The sequence below is a fragment of the Phalangium opilio genome, unplaced genomic scaffold, assembly GCF_054372755.1.
Source record: "Phalangium opilio isolate 3A_F unplaced genomic scaffold, DU_Popi_V2 ptg000013l_1, whole genome shotgun sequence".
Lineage (NCBI taxonomy): Eukaryota > Metazoa > Arthropoda > Arachnida > Opiliones > Phalangiidae > Phalangium > Phalangium opilio.
The window spans coordinates 15465976-15478639 of NW_028324148.1; the positions used below are offsets into that span (position 1 = coordinate 15465976).

At 39.7% G+C, this 12664-nt stretch overlaps 1 protein-coding gene and 1 long non-coding RNA gene across 2 annotated transcripts; both read right to left on the reverse strand.

The window, feature by feature from the left end:
- Positions 1-9412: 9412 nt before the first annotated feature.
- LOC149709540 (uncharacterized) lies at positions 9413-10405 on the reverse strand. Its single transcript, XM_089863788.1, has 3 exons — positions 10202-10405; positions 9849-10129; positions 9413-9793 (listed from the first exon to the last, which is right to left on the reverse strand). Exons 1-3 carry the CDS (start codon positions 10337-10339, stop codon positions 9529-9531), a joined length of 684 nt encoding a protein of 227 aa, XP_089719914.1. The 5' UTR covers positions 10340-10405; the 3' UTR covers positions 9413-9528.
- Positions 10406-10732: 327 nt separating this feature from the next.
- LOC149709541 (uncharacterized) lies at positions 10733-11896 on the reverse strand. Its single transcript, XR_016380401.1, has 3 exons — positions 11210-11896; positions 10960-11029; positions 10733-10888 (listed from the first exon to the last, which is right to left on the reverse strand). It is a non-coding gene; the product is annotated as an uncharacterized LOC149709541 (long non-coding RNA).
- Between the last annotated feature and the right edge of the window lie 768 nt (positions 11897-12664).

The following is a 12664-nucleotide window of genomic DNA, read 5'->3' on the forward strand; positions in this document are numbered from 1 at the left end:
AATTGAAAATAATTGATTGGACTTTGCCGTCAATCATCCGAGCTTATTAGGGTTCTAGAGAGAGAAAGAAAGAAACTATACTACGATAGAGTATGAGTACCTATCGGTACCTATCTAAACACGTGACTCGAAACCAGTTGAACGGCTCTTTGAAATAACCTTGACAGAGTGGTATTTTTCGTAAACGATCCTAAAGGTGCGTTTTCAAAGGCGCGTGTTGAGGGTAAAAATCGAGCGGGTGCGAGAAAAAACTAAAAATTCTCGCACCCGCTCCGCGAGCAACCGTTTTCATTAAAGCGATATTTTTTGCGGGTGCGAGTAAAAACCGCGAGCGGGGAAAAAAATCGCTACCCGCTCCGATCAGATTCAATTAGATATTCTCGCTAAGCGTTTTTCTTTCTCGCTTAATGTTTGTGATGTCATATTTTTCGTAGCCAATGGGAGCGTCGAAAACTTTGGCGCGTGTTTTAAGTGCAGCGCGAGACTTAAAAAGTCTACGTTTTAAGCCTAATTATTCCGAGTTTTAAAAGTGAATATAAAAATGGGTAAACAATTCTTAATAAACGAAAATATATGACTAATTCGAGCTGAGAATAAAAGAGTTTTAGATGAAAAGAAAGAAAAATTGGTAATTTAGTTGGAAAAAGAGACATTAGGCCTATATGGAGCTTATCGCCACACAGATTTAAAGAGAATAAATGGATGGATGTAGCGACGAAAATGGAGATGAATAGTACGTTTTTTTGTGATATAGGTAGGTGTTTTTCTTCAGCTTAAATGTTTATTATTTAGAAAATGAATGTAAAACATTTACTGAAAAATTAGGCTTAACGATCTCTCTATGCACGTTTATCGCGCACATGAAAACGGTTGGCAAAAAAGTATCGCTAGCGCAAGCGATAGCGAGAAAAAAGAAAATTTCTTGGCGAGAAAAAAAAATCGCGCGGTCCGCTTCTCGCTAAAAAATACCCTCAACACGCGCCTTTGAAAACGCACCTTGAGATAGTATTGAAGTATTTTTCAATATATCAAAAGGACCCGGCGTCAAAGGGGAAGTTTAATATCTACCTATCACCCTGAGTACATAAGATATGTTCCATAAGTTACAAACTAGACCTTGTTATGAAGTGACGTAGGTCGTGGATTCAGGGTAAAGCGAGGGAGACCTGGTGAGGCGCTGCTGCCAAAGGGGGCTTAGTACTGCAGACTAAACAGGAACTAAATGGAAGTCCCACACCACCGAGTGTAGGACTTCAATTGACTCGCTTCCGTCGTTCTCCTTCTCGAACTAGCTCGAGCTGTAAGTCTCTCAGTAGCATTGCGAACTTGTATAGGAAGTGTCATACTTATGGAAGGAACATGTCTTATAAACCTATGGTATCACACTAACCCTAAAACATCTCCTCTGATTATGTTTTTGGAAACTAACCTTTTTTTTGAATTTTGAATTTCAATAAAAATTTCAAGCTTAATTAGGTGTTAATCATTAAGTGTTACGGGAATTCCAGTTACGTAGTTTTCAGACTAGGAGGATGGATACCATTTACACCAGGAGGCCAGGCTACATGTGGGGGGGGGGCGGTTACAGAGGCAACGTTATCACTCTGTTCTTCAATGTAAAATAAACACTTTGGCAACGGAATCTGAAAGGAGGACCCGCGAAGGGGGGGGGGAGAGATAGAATTGGCTCAGTTTTGGTCTATTCGGATAATTGTTAACAACTTTAAAAATATTTGACCCATTTAGACCCCTAAAACACTTTGAGACTGTCTATTACTTTTACACGACAACAAGTACCTTGTCAGTGACACGCGGGAAGTAAGTCAACAAACGAAGAAACGCGGTCATATCATGGACTTCGTAGTTCTGAAGAGGACCAGCAAAAACGAAATTCGTATAATTATAAAGAGAAAACATTATTTGCTTCCCCTTAAAAAATAATTTGTTTCTTGAAAGTGACCTTGATATACCAGAAACGATGCAGACCCTTGTTTACGTCCGTCCCCATTACACGCGCCTAGTTTTAAACGGATGTATCTGTACAATCCGTTATGTAGGGGGTCGGGGTGTGTATCAAGCTTATATTTCATCAAACAGAGAGCTCTACTGGGCATGCGTCACTTTTGTAATGGTTCTTGACACCCTCCCCCCCCCCCTCCATTCATAACGCGTTATTTTTTTTGTGTGGACAAAGGTTATCACTTAGCCAGCTTGCCTGTCCCCTCTAGGGAATAATTATAAGATCCATGTTGCTTGGAAACCAAATTTTTTGAACTATTTCTAAGAAGGTCGAAAATGAATTTTTTTTTTCTTTCCTATAGGCCTATAATGTTTCAACAACTGACTTCACTTTTTTATGTCAAGCAGTAGGGAGCCCCTCCCACTCTTTTTGGCACCCTTCCAATTAAAATCAATTTTCAAGTTCAGTAGACGTCGGTCGACCTCGGTCCCGGTTCAGTCGCCCCAAAAATGCCGCTTTTATTGTGGCGTTTAGTCTATAATTACGGATTATCGTTAATGATTAAGTGGTATTAGTCGCGCATCGTGGGAAATTTGGCTTAACAACTTGAAAATGTAAGTTAAAAATATCTGTACTTTCTAAGGGTTCTTGCCTCTTGCAATTAAGATAATTTGAAAAAGTGTACGGTAAATAATACCGATTGTAATTAGGGGTGACAATTTTCTTGATATTGGTGGACATTAGAGTCAACTCTAAAAATCACTGACATTTTAATTAAGTATTCGTATTCATTAATGAAGGTGAATATTTATTTAATTCTTGGTTTTGCACTCAAATCGTTACTCGAAAACAGTGGCCCGGACTGCAAAATGTCGTAGAACATTTCGCCCAAAGAACTTCCCCCTTAATTTTTGATGGACTTTGCAAAAACACCCTGTACACTTGATATAAGCCCCGTCCTCTACGTAACACTTCGTACATCCCTTTAAAGGTCGCGAGTCAAAACCATTCGGCTAATTCTAAAGAGTTCCACCCTTAATCTATTTCGTGACAGTGTGTGAATTTTAATCGATTTCAAGAATGTTTATATATAAATGAATATTTATTTAAATTCTTGACTTTACATGAATACATAATTTTTCGGTAAAAGAAGCTTAAATAAGTAATTGCTACTTTTTCTAAATTATTTATTTATTTAAAGAGCTGAGCAATTTAGAAGAACATCAGTGTTTCGCGATAAAAGTACAGTTCGGTCTAGATCGGAAGACCTTAGAACGTTTTTGATGTTCGTTTCTGGACGCGAATATTGCATGAACGGTGAAATAAGTGACCGAGGCGACGTATCCGATGGTCAGAAGGACCATCGTGGATTTTGCCTCGCCAAAACTGAGAACAGATTCCGCGTCTTGCTCCAATGTTGGACGGAATGTGTATTGGTCCAATTCGTAGACTGTCTCTTTCGTCTCACTTTCAACCCACTTCATCTCTTGTATTTTGATTAACCTGTACGCCGATATTATTAGAGGAAACTTAACTGTGACTGACAATGTAATTATCGCTTACTTCCTGTTGATCTGTTCCTTGCATACGGGGGTTAAGTCGGGCGAGTGCACGGGTCCGAAGTTAACCATGAAGATGGGTGGTCCCTGGTGGACCCTGTCCGATTCAATCAGACCGAGCAAGTCAGTTCCCAGCAAGAGTATGGTGCTTTTAGTGACGAAAAAGGCGAAGTGTTTAGCGTTTTGTACTCTGTCGATGGCATCGTCGATATTGTTTATGTACAAGAGTTGGTCCTTTTCCTTCAAGTGTCTCCATATAATGCGGGCTTTCGGGTCTAAAGACGTCTGTAAATTAAACACCAGATCTCGTCAGTCAAAATGCGACTGTATTTGACCGTCATGGAATTTAGGGCGTACGTTTAAGAACTTTTCGATGAAGGTATCTCCTGGAACCAAGGTCTCTACCACGTCCAAATTGTCGGCCACGTCAGCCACGCTGTCCATCGGGATGTACTGGACATTGGCAAACTCGCAATTAAGATACGTTTGAGTCATGACCGAGAAGAGAAAGGCACCCACGAGCCACGAACCGAAAAGGACTTTGTACGACGGGGATCTGCTCGACTTGATTTCGCCTGTACGTGAATTAATTCAAGAGAATGTAATCTTTTTTTTTTTCTTGGCGACAATCTAATCCATAACTGTTTCACTTTACACCGATTGCGCTGAGTATCGGGTCCCTCCAGGTATACTTACCTTGTTTAATTATAATGGCAGCCATATTAGACAATTGGCTCGTCTGAGATTTAATTACCTTGACCACGCCCTTAATTTTATTGTTTGTTAAGACCAGGATAAAAGAAACGAGAACCATTAGACCCAACAACGACAGATAAACCTGTAATATATATATTAAGTAGCAGCTTAAGACAAAATGGAACCAATTGGTGTCTTACGTTTGCTTGTATAGGCAAGAAGTTTTGGAACGAGTTTTTCTCGACTTTGATGGGGTTTTTGCTGAATATGAACAACGAACTGGTTTCCGATGGGAAGAACAGGCCCACTTTTGAAGAAATTTGGTGGTTGTAGTTATAAATGTCTAGCATAATTTTGACCGTCTACGAAAGGACAGTGACATTGGTTTGAAAATATCGTTCTCCAAACATTTTCGAATAACTTACGATGTTTTTGTCCTTAATTGTCAGTAAATCAGGAGCCACATTTTCGTTATCAAAAAAAACCTTCTCGACACTATTGAAATGGTTAAAAGTCTCGTTTAACTAAGGTCAGTCGCTGTCCGGGCAAGGAGGGCACTTGATCCACCCATCAAGCTCACACAGCACTTTAAGGTGAGCCATCTCATCGCGTCTCCGAACCATATTAAGTGTCAAGTGCCCTCCTGAACTGCTCGAGTCTAATTAGACATTTACCCTCGGTGACACAACCTGGTGACCCACTCCGTAAAGTAGTCGACGCATTTCGCGTAGCTCGGCATTAAGTCCAAGTAAATCTAGAAAATAAAAATTCGTGACGTTATAAGTTCAGCTAGCTAATTGGACCAAGTCATCTTGCGACTTATTGCCACTTATCTAACGCCTTTACAATGCATAGAGGGGTGGTGGCTAGCCCCTATGCCACAGCTAACCGACAGCGCCCTATGCTAACTATTACCGTTAACCTCTGCAAGTGGTTATCTGACCGGTGCTTGACTGTTACCCGAAAATTATTAAATTAATTGAGCAATCTAATTAAAAATAATACAACAATGTAATATTTCCTCCATTAACTTAAAAATCCCCGTTAAATTGAGGCTTATTTTAGTTTTAATTTCGTTTATCCTAGTTAATTTTGATATAAGAATAATAATGAAAGGGAGACCCCGTCGCTAACTTAGGGGCGTCGTCATTCTGGTCGATCTAGACTTTTTTGCAGGTGACAATCGATATTAGCTTTAAGTTTCTACTTGGCTTTTACCTCGCTAACGCCGATGTAGAAGGTGGATTTATTGGTGGACATTTCTCCAAGCTAACTGAGACTTGAATAATTCCTTTTAACCGCAACGTGCAGTTATTGTATTGAATTTCCCAACTGCAATGCGTGACGGTTATGCATGCGAATTTTGCGTGTTAAATAAGGCGCATAACCCACTCGTTCTTGCGCTCGTGAAAATCAGTTTTCAATTTCAAAATACCTTTAAATCTTCGATACGATTTTAATATAAATTTATACGTGCTGAAATGCGCCTCTACTTAAAATTTTGACGCTTTTGAACCACTAGCATTACAGTAAATAAACCCATTTCCTTCCGTAACTTTTGTATTTCAAGGGAGATAACCCGAGGTTGTCCGTCTTGGTCGATTGAATACTCGAGTAGTAAATTTAGTTTGCGTTCGTGAGCTCAAGATCAGGTTGGCTTTGCGTGTTTACGGAAAGGCAAAAACGGATTGTCAAGTTTTTCGCGAGGTAATTATACTTGGACATGAGACGCTATGAATTATTAATGCAATGCGATATTATGGATTTTGACCTAGTCAGAAATTCTATTTATAATGTCAATCAAACTGCTGCAATATTCTGACCTTTTCCTAAATGTCCTGACCTATTCACGATTACTTAAGCTACAATATTACACACTGAGAAAAACTACATAATTTTTAAATGACCTTTAAAGGTCACAAGTCCCAACTACTCGGCTATAAAGAGTTGTATGCTTAGTGTATTTGATGACAGTGTGAATTTAAGTCGGGTTCAAGAATTTTCTAATCACGCTTTCTCATTCATTAATGAAGGTCAATATTTATTTAAATTCCTGGTTTTACACGAATTCATAATTTATTGAAGCTATATAGTGTCGAAATTGAAGCCCAGTTTGGTTTGGTGTCCGTGCATCTCTCTTTGTAAATTCCCGAAAGGAGACGGCTACCTTTCTAAAGGATTGACCCCGACCAATTCATAATGGAATCCGAGTTTCACAATTAGAATACAGGTCTCCGTCCTCTTGACCGGCGGGCTTTAGAACGTTTTTGATGGGCGTTTCTGGACGCGAATATTAAATGAACGGTGAAATAAGTGACGGACGCGACGTATCCGATGGCCAGAAATGCGAATGTAGATTTCGCCTCGCCAAAACTAAGAACAAATTCCGCGTCTTGCTCCAATGTTGGACGGAATGCGTATCGGTCCAATTTGTACACAGCCTCTTTTGTCTCAGTTTCAATCAACTTCATCTCTTGAACTTTGATTAACCTGTACGCGGATGCTATTAGAGGAAACCAAGCGTGACTGACAATGCAATTATCGCTTACTTCCTGTTGATTTGCTCCTTGCAAAGGGGGGATAAGTCAGGCGAGTGTAGGGGTCCCAAATTAGTAGTGAAGATGGGTGGGCCCTCGTGGAGCCGGTCCGATTCACTCAGACCGAGCAAGTCAGTTCCCATCAAGAGTACGACGCTTTTGGTGACGAAAAATGCAAAGTGTTTAGCGTCATGTAATCTGTCGAGGGATTCGACAAAATTGTATATGTCCAACAGTTGGTCCTTGTCCTTCAAGTGTCTCCATATAAAGCGGGCTTTCGGGTCCAAAGACGTCTGTCAATTAAACACCAGCTCTCGTCGGTTAAAATGCAACAGTGTTGGGCCGTCATAAGATTTAGGACGTACGTTCAAAAACGTTTCAATGTAGGTATCTCCATAAACCATGGGCTCGACTAAGTCCAAATTCTCGGCCACGTCAGCCACGCTGTCCATTGGGATATACTGGACATTGACAAATTCGCAATTCAGATACGTTTGAGTCATAACCGAGAAGAGAAAGGCACCCAGGAGCCACGAACCGAATAGGACTTTGTAAGATAAAGATCTGCTAGACTTGATCTCGCCTGTATGTAAAGTAATTCAAGAAAACGTCATAGTTCATTTTTGTGGCGAGAATTTAACTGTAAAGTCTGTACGACGATGGAGCTGAGTGACGGGTCCCTCGAGGTAGACTTACCTTGTTTAATTATAATGGCAGCCATGTTAGCCAATTCTCTCGTCTGAGATTTAATTACCTTGGCCAAACAACTAATTGGATTCTTTGTTAAGACCAGGATACAAGAAACCAGAGTCATTAGACCCAACAACGACAGATAAACCTGTAATATATATTTTATAAGTAGCAGCTTAAGGCAACATGGAACCAATTGGTGTCTTACGTTTGCTTGAATCGGCAGAAAGTTGTTGAACGAGTTTTTCTCGACTTTGATGGGGTTTTTGCTGAATATGAACATTGAACTGGTTTCAAATGGGAAGAACAGGCCCACTTTTGAAGAAATTTTGTGGTTATAGTTATAAATGTCCAGCATAATTTTGACCGTCTACGAAAGGACAGTGACATTGGTTTGAAAATATCGTTCTCCCAACATTTTCGAATAACTTACAATGTTTTTGTCCTTAATTGTCAATAAATCGGGAGCCACATTTTCGTTAGAGTACAAAACCTTCTCGACGCTGTTGAAAATATTAAGAGTCTCGTTTAACCAAGTTCAATCGGGCAAGGAGGGCACTTGATCCACCCATCAAGCTCACAGAGCACTTTAAGGTCAGCCTTCCATCGTGTCTCGGAACAAAATTCAGTGTTGTCAAGTGCCCTCCTGAAGTACACGGATCTAATTAGGCAATTACTCTCGGTGACACAACGTAGTGACCCACTCCGTAAAGTAGTAGACGCATTTCGCGTAGCTCGGAACAAAGTCCAATAACACCTAGAAACAAAATTTGTGACGCTATCTCACCGGTGCTTGACTGTTACCCCAAAATTATTAAATTAATTGCGCAATTAATTTAAAAATAAAACAACAATGTATTATTTCCTCGATTTACTTTAATAAGACGTTAAATTAAGGCTTATTTTAGCTTTAATTTAGTTTGTCCGAGTTAATTTTGCGCTAAGAGATCCTGTCGCTAACTTAGGGACGTCGTCATACGGCTATTCTGGTCGATCTCGACTTAACTTGAAAGTGATAATCGATAATTTTCTTATAAGCTTTTACCTCGCTGACGCCGATGTAGAAAATGGATTTATTGACGGACATTTCAACCAAGCTAACGACGCCGCCAACAATTCCTTTTAACCCACGTAAACTCTATTGTACTGACTTTGTCAGACGCGATGCATGACGCATATACAAATGTATACGCGTGCAAATCGGCCTCGTTAAGTTATACGCGTAGCCCACTCGTTCTTGCGCTGGTGAATATTAGTTTTCAATTTCAAAATACCTTTGAAACTTTGATTCGGTGTAAAATAATACGTTGGAATACCCGGCCTCTCCTTAAAATTTCAATTCTTTGGAGCCACTAGAATTACCGCAAACGAACCCACTTCCGAAACTTTTTAAATTCAAGGGAGATAATCCGAGGTTCTTGTTTCTTAGTTTGAGTAGTATGCGATCGTGAGTTCAAGATCAGGTGGGCTATTTACAGAAAAAGCAGAAACGGGTTGTTTTGTTTACGCAAGGTAATTATAGCAGGACATGAAACATTATGGATATTTTATGCAAATAGGGGTTAGGCGTCACTATGGATTTTACCTGAATAGAAATTCTATCTATAATATTTGTGGTATAATTTGTCGTTCAAAATGCAGCAATATTCTGACTTGACCCGTTCACGATTATTTAGGCTACACTTAGAAAAATTAGATATATTATTAATTTATCCTAGAATTGGCACCTTTTATGACACCCCCCCCCTTCAGCTTGGTTTCCTACCATGACGAGGACCTGGCGTGACGTTACTTGGCATCGAGGACACTATCGAGGCAAAGTCGTTATCACTTTGGAATTGGAAGCCTTATTTTAAATTATTTTAAAATTTAAACACAAAATTTATGTACATTAATGAAGGTTAATATTTATTTAATTTCTTGGTTTTACACGAATACATAATTTATTGAAGCTATAGTGTCGAAATTGAAGCAGAGTTTGGTTTGGTGTCGGTGCGTCTCTCTTTGTAAATCCCCGAAAGGAGAAGGCTACCTTTTTAAAAGATTGACCCCAAAGAGCTGACCAATTCATAGTGGAATCTGAGTTTCACAATTGCCGTCTTCTTGAACAGCGGACTTTTGAACGTCTCTTGTGATCTTTTCTGGAAGCGAATATTGAATGAAGGGTGAAATAAGTGACCGAGGCGACGTATCCGATGGTCAGGAGGGCGAATGTTAATTTTGCCTCGCCAAAACTCAGAACAAATTCCGCGTCTTGCTCCAATGTTGGACGAAATGCGTATCGGTCCAATTTGTACACTGCCTCTTTTGTCTCAGTTTCAAACAACTTTAAGTCTTGAACTTTGATTAACCTGTACGCGGATGCTATTAGAATAAACCTGGCTATAATCAACCATTATCACTTACTTCCTGTTGATTTGTTCCTTGCAAGCGGGGGATATGTTGGGCGAGTGCACGGGTCCCAAGTTAGCCGTGAAAATGGGTGGTCCCTCGTGGACCCTGTCCGATTCACTCAGACCGAGCAAGACCGTTCCCAGCAAGAGTAGGGTGCTTTTAGTGATGAAAAATGCAAAGTGTTTAGCGTCATGTACTCTGTCGAGGGATTCGACAAAATTATATATGTCCAACAGTTGGTCCTTATCCTTCAATTGTCTCCATATAAAGCGGGCTTTCGGGTCCAAAGACGTCTGTCAATTAAACACCAGCTCTCGTCGGTTAAAATGCAACAGTGTTGGGCCGTCATAAGATTTAGGACGTACGTTCAAAAACGTTTCAATGTAGGTATCTTCAAAAACCATGGGCTCCACTAAGTCCAAATTCTCGGCCACGTCAGCCACGCTGTCCATCGGGATATACTGGACATTGGCAAATTCGCAATTCAGATACGTTTGAATCATGACCGAGAAGAAGAAAGCACCCACGAGCCACGAACCGAAAAGGACTTTGTAAGACAAAGATCTGCTCGACTTGATCTCGCCTGTATGTGAAGTAGTTCAAGAAAATGTAATAGTTTATTTTTGTGGCGAGAATTTAATATCTGTTTGTCTGTACGACGATGGAGCTGAGTGGCGGGTCCCTCGAGGGATACTTACCTTGTTTAATTATAATGGCAGCCATGTTAGCCAATTCTCTCGTCTGAGATTTAATTACCTTGGCCAAACAACTAATTGGATTCTTTGTTAAGACCAGGATACAAGAAACCAGAGTCATTAGACCCAACAACGACAGATAAACCTGTAATATATATTTTATAAGTAGCAGCTTAAGGCAACATGGAATCTTACGTTTGCTTGAATCGGTAGAAAGTTGTGGAACGAGTTTTTCTCGACTCTGATGGGGTTTTTGCTGAATATGAACATTGAACTGGTTTCAAATGGGAAGAAGAGGCCCACTTTTGAAGAAATTTTTAGGTTATAGTTATAAATGTGCAGCATAATCGTGACCGTCTACGAAAGGACAGTAACATTGGTTTGTACATTTTTATGTCCGTGCTCTCTGTTCATTTCGAACAACTTACGATATTTTTGTCCTTAATTGTCAGTAAATCAGGAGCCACATTTTCGTTAGAGTACAAAACCTTCTCGACGCTGTTGAAATGATTAAGAGTCTCGTTTAACCAAGTTCAATCGGTAGGTCGGGCAAGGAGGGCACTTGATCCACCTATCAAGCTCAGAGGACACTTTAAGGTGAGCCTTCTCATCGTGTCTCGGAAAAAAATTCCGTGTCAAGTGCCCTCCTGAACTGCACGAGTCTAATTATGCAATTACTCTCGGTGACACAACGTGGTGACCCACTCGGTAAAGTAGTCGACGCATTTCGCGTAGCTCGGAACTGAGTCCAAAAACGCCTAGAAAAAAAATTCGTGACGCTATCTCACCGGTGCTTGACTGTTACCCGAAAATTATTAAACTAATTGAGCAATCTAATTAAAAATAATACAACAATGTAATATTTCCTCGATTAACTTTAAAAAGACGTTAAATTGAGGCTTATTTTAGGTTTAATTTCGTTTGTCCAGGTTAATTTTGCGCTAAGAGATCCTGTCGCTAACTTAGGGACGTCGTCATACGGCTATTCTGGTCGATCTCGACTTAACTTGAAAGTGATAATCGATAATTTTCTTATAAGCTTTTACCTCGCTGACGCCGATGTAGAAGATGGATTTATTGACGGACATTTCAACCAGGCTAACGACGCCGCCAACAAATCCTTTTAACCCACGTAAACTCTATTGTACTGACTTTGTCAGACACGATGCATGACGCTTTTAAAAATGTATACGCGTGCAAATCGGCCTCGTTAAGTTATACGCGTAGCCCACTCGTTCTTGCGCTGGTGAATATTATTTTTCAATTTCAGAATATCTTTGAAACTTTGATACGCTTTTAGTATAAAATTTTACGATGGAACGCCCTTCTCCTTAATATTTCAACTATGCGGATCACTAGAATTACCGTAAATGAACCCATTTTGTTCCGCAACCTTTTAATTTCAAGGGATATAATCCGAGGTTCTCGTTTCTTGGTCGATTGAGGACCTGAGTAGTTTGCGATCGTGAGTTCAAGATTAGGTGGGCTATGCGTATTTACAAAAAGGCAAAAACGGGCTGTTTTGTTTACACAAGGTAATTATACCCGGACATGAAACATTATGGATATTTTAAGCAAATTGGAGCTAGGCGTCACTATGGATTTTACCTGAAATTATATTTATAATATTTGTGTTATAATTTGTCGTTAAAATGCTGAAATATTCTGACTTTTTCGTAAGTGACTTGACCTGTTGACGATTATTTAGGCTACACCTTGAAAAATTAGATATAGGCGTGACGTTACGTACGTTACTTGGCATAGTACTACCAAGACACTATCGAGCAAAAATCGTTATCACTTTGGAAGCCTTATTTTAAATTATTTTAAAATGAAATCTCAATATTTATGTAGGGAGAGTGTCAAGAACTATATATAACTAAGTAGTAGCGTTCCTGGAGTAGTGATTGGGCATGCCCAGTAGAGCTCTATTTAATGGAAGATAAGCCCCGTTCCCTAATTAAGGCATTGTACATCATTTTAAAGCATCAAAAGTTACAACCACTCGGCAGTGAAAATTAAGCTTTTATATTTATTAAAGACGGTGAATATTTATTTTAATTATTGACTTTACACGAAAACGTAATTAATTACTGAAGCGCAATTTGATGTCGATGAGTCTCTAATTGTAAA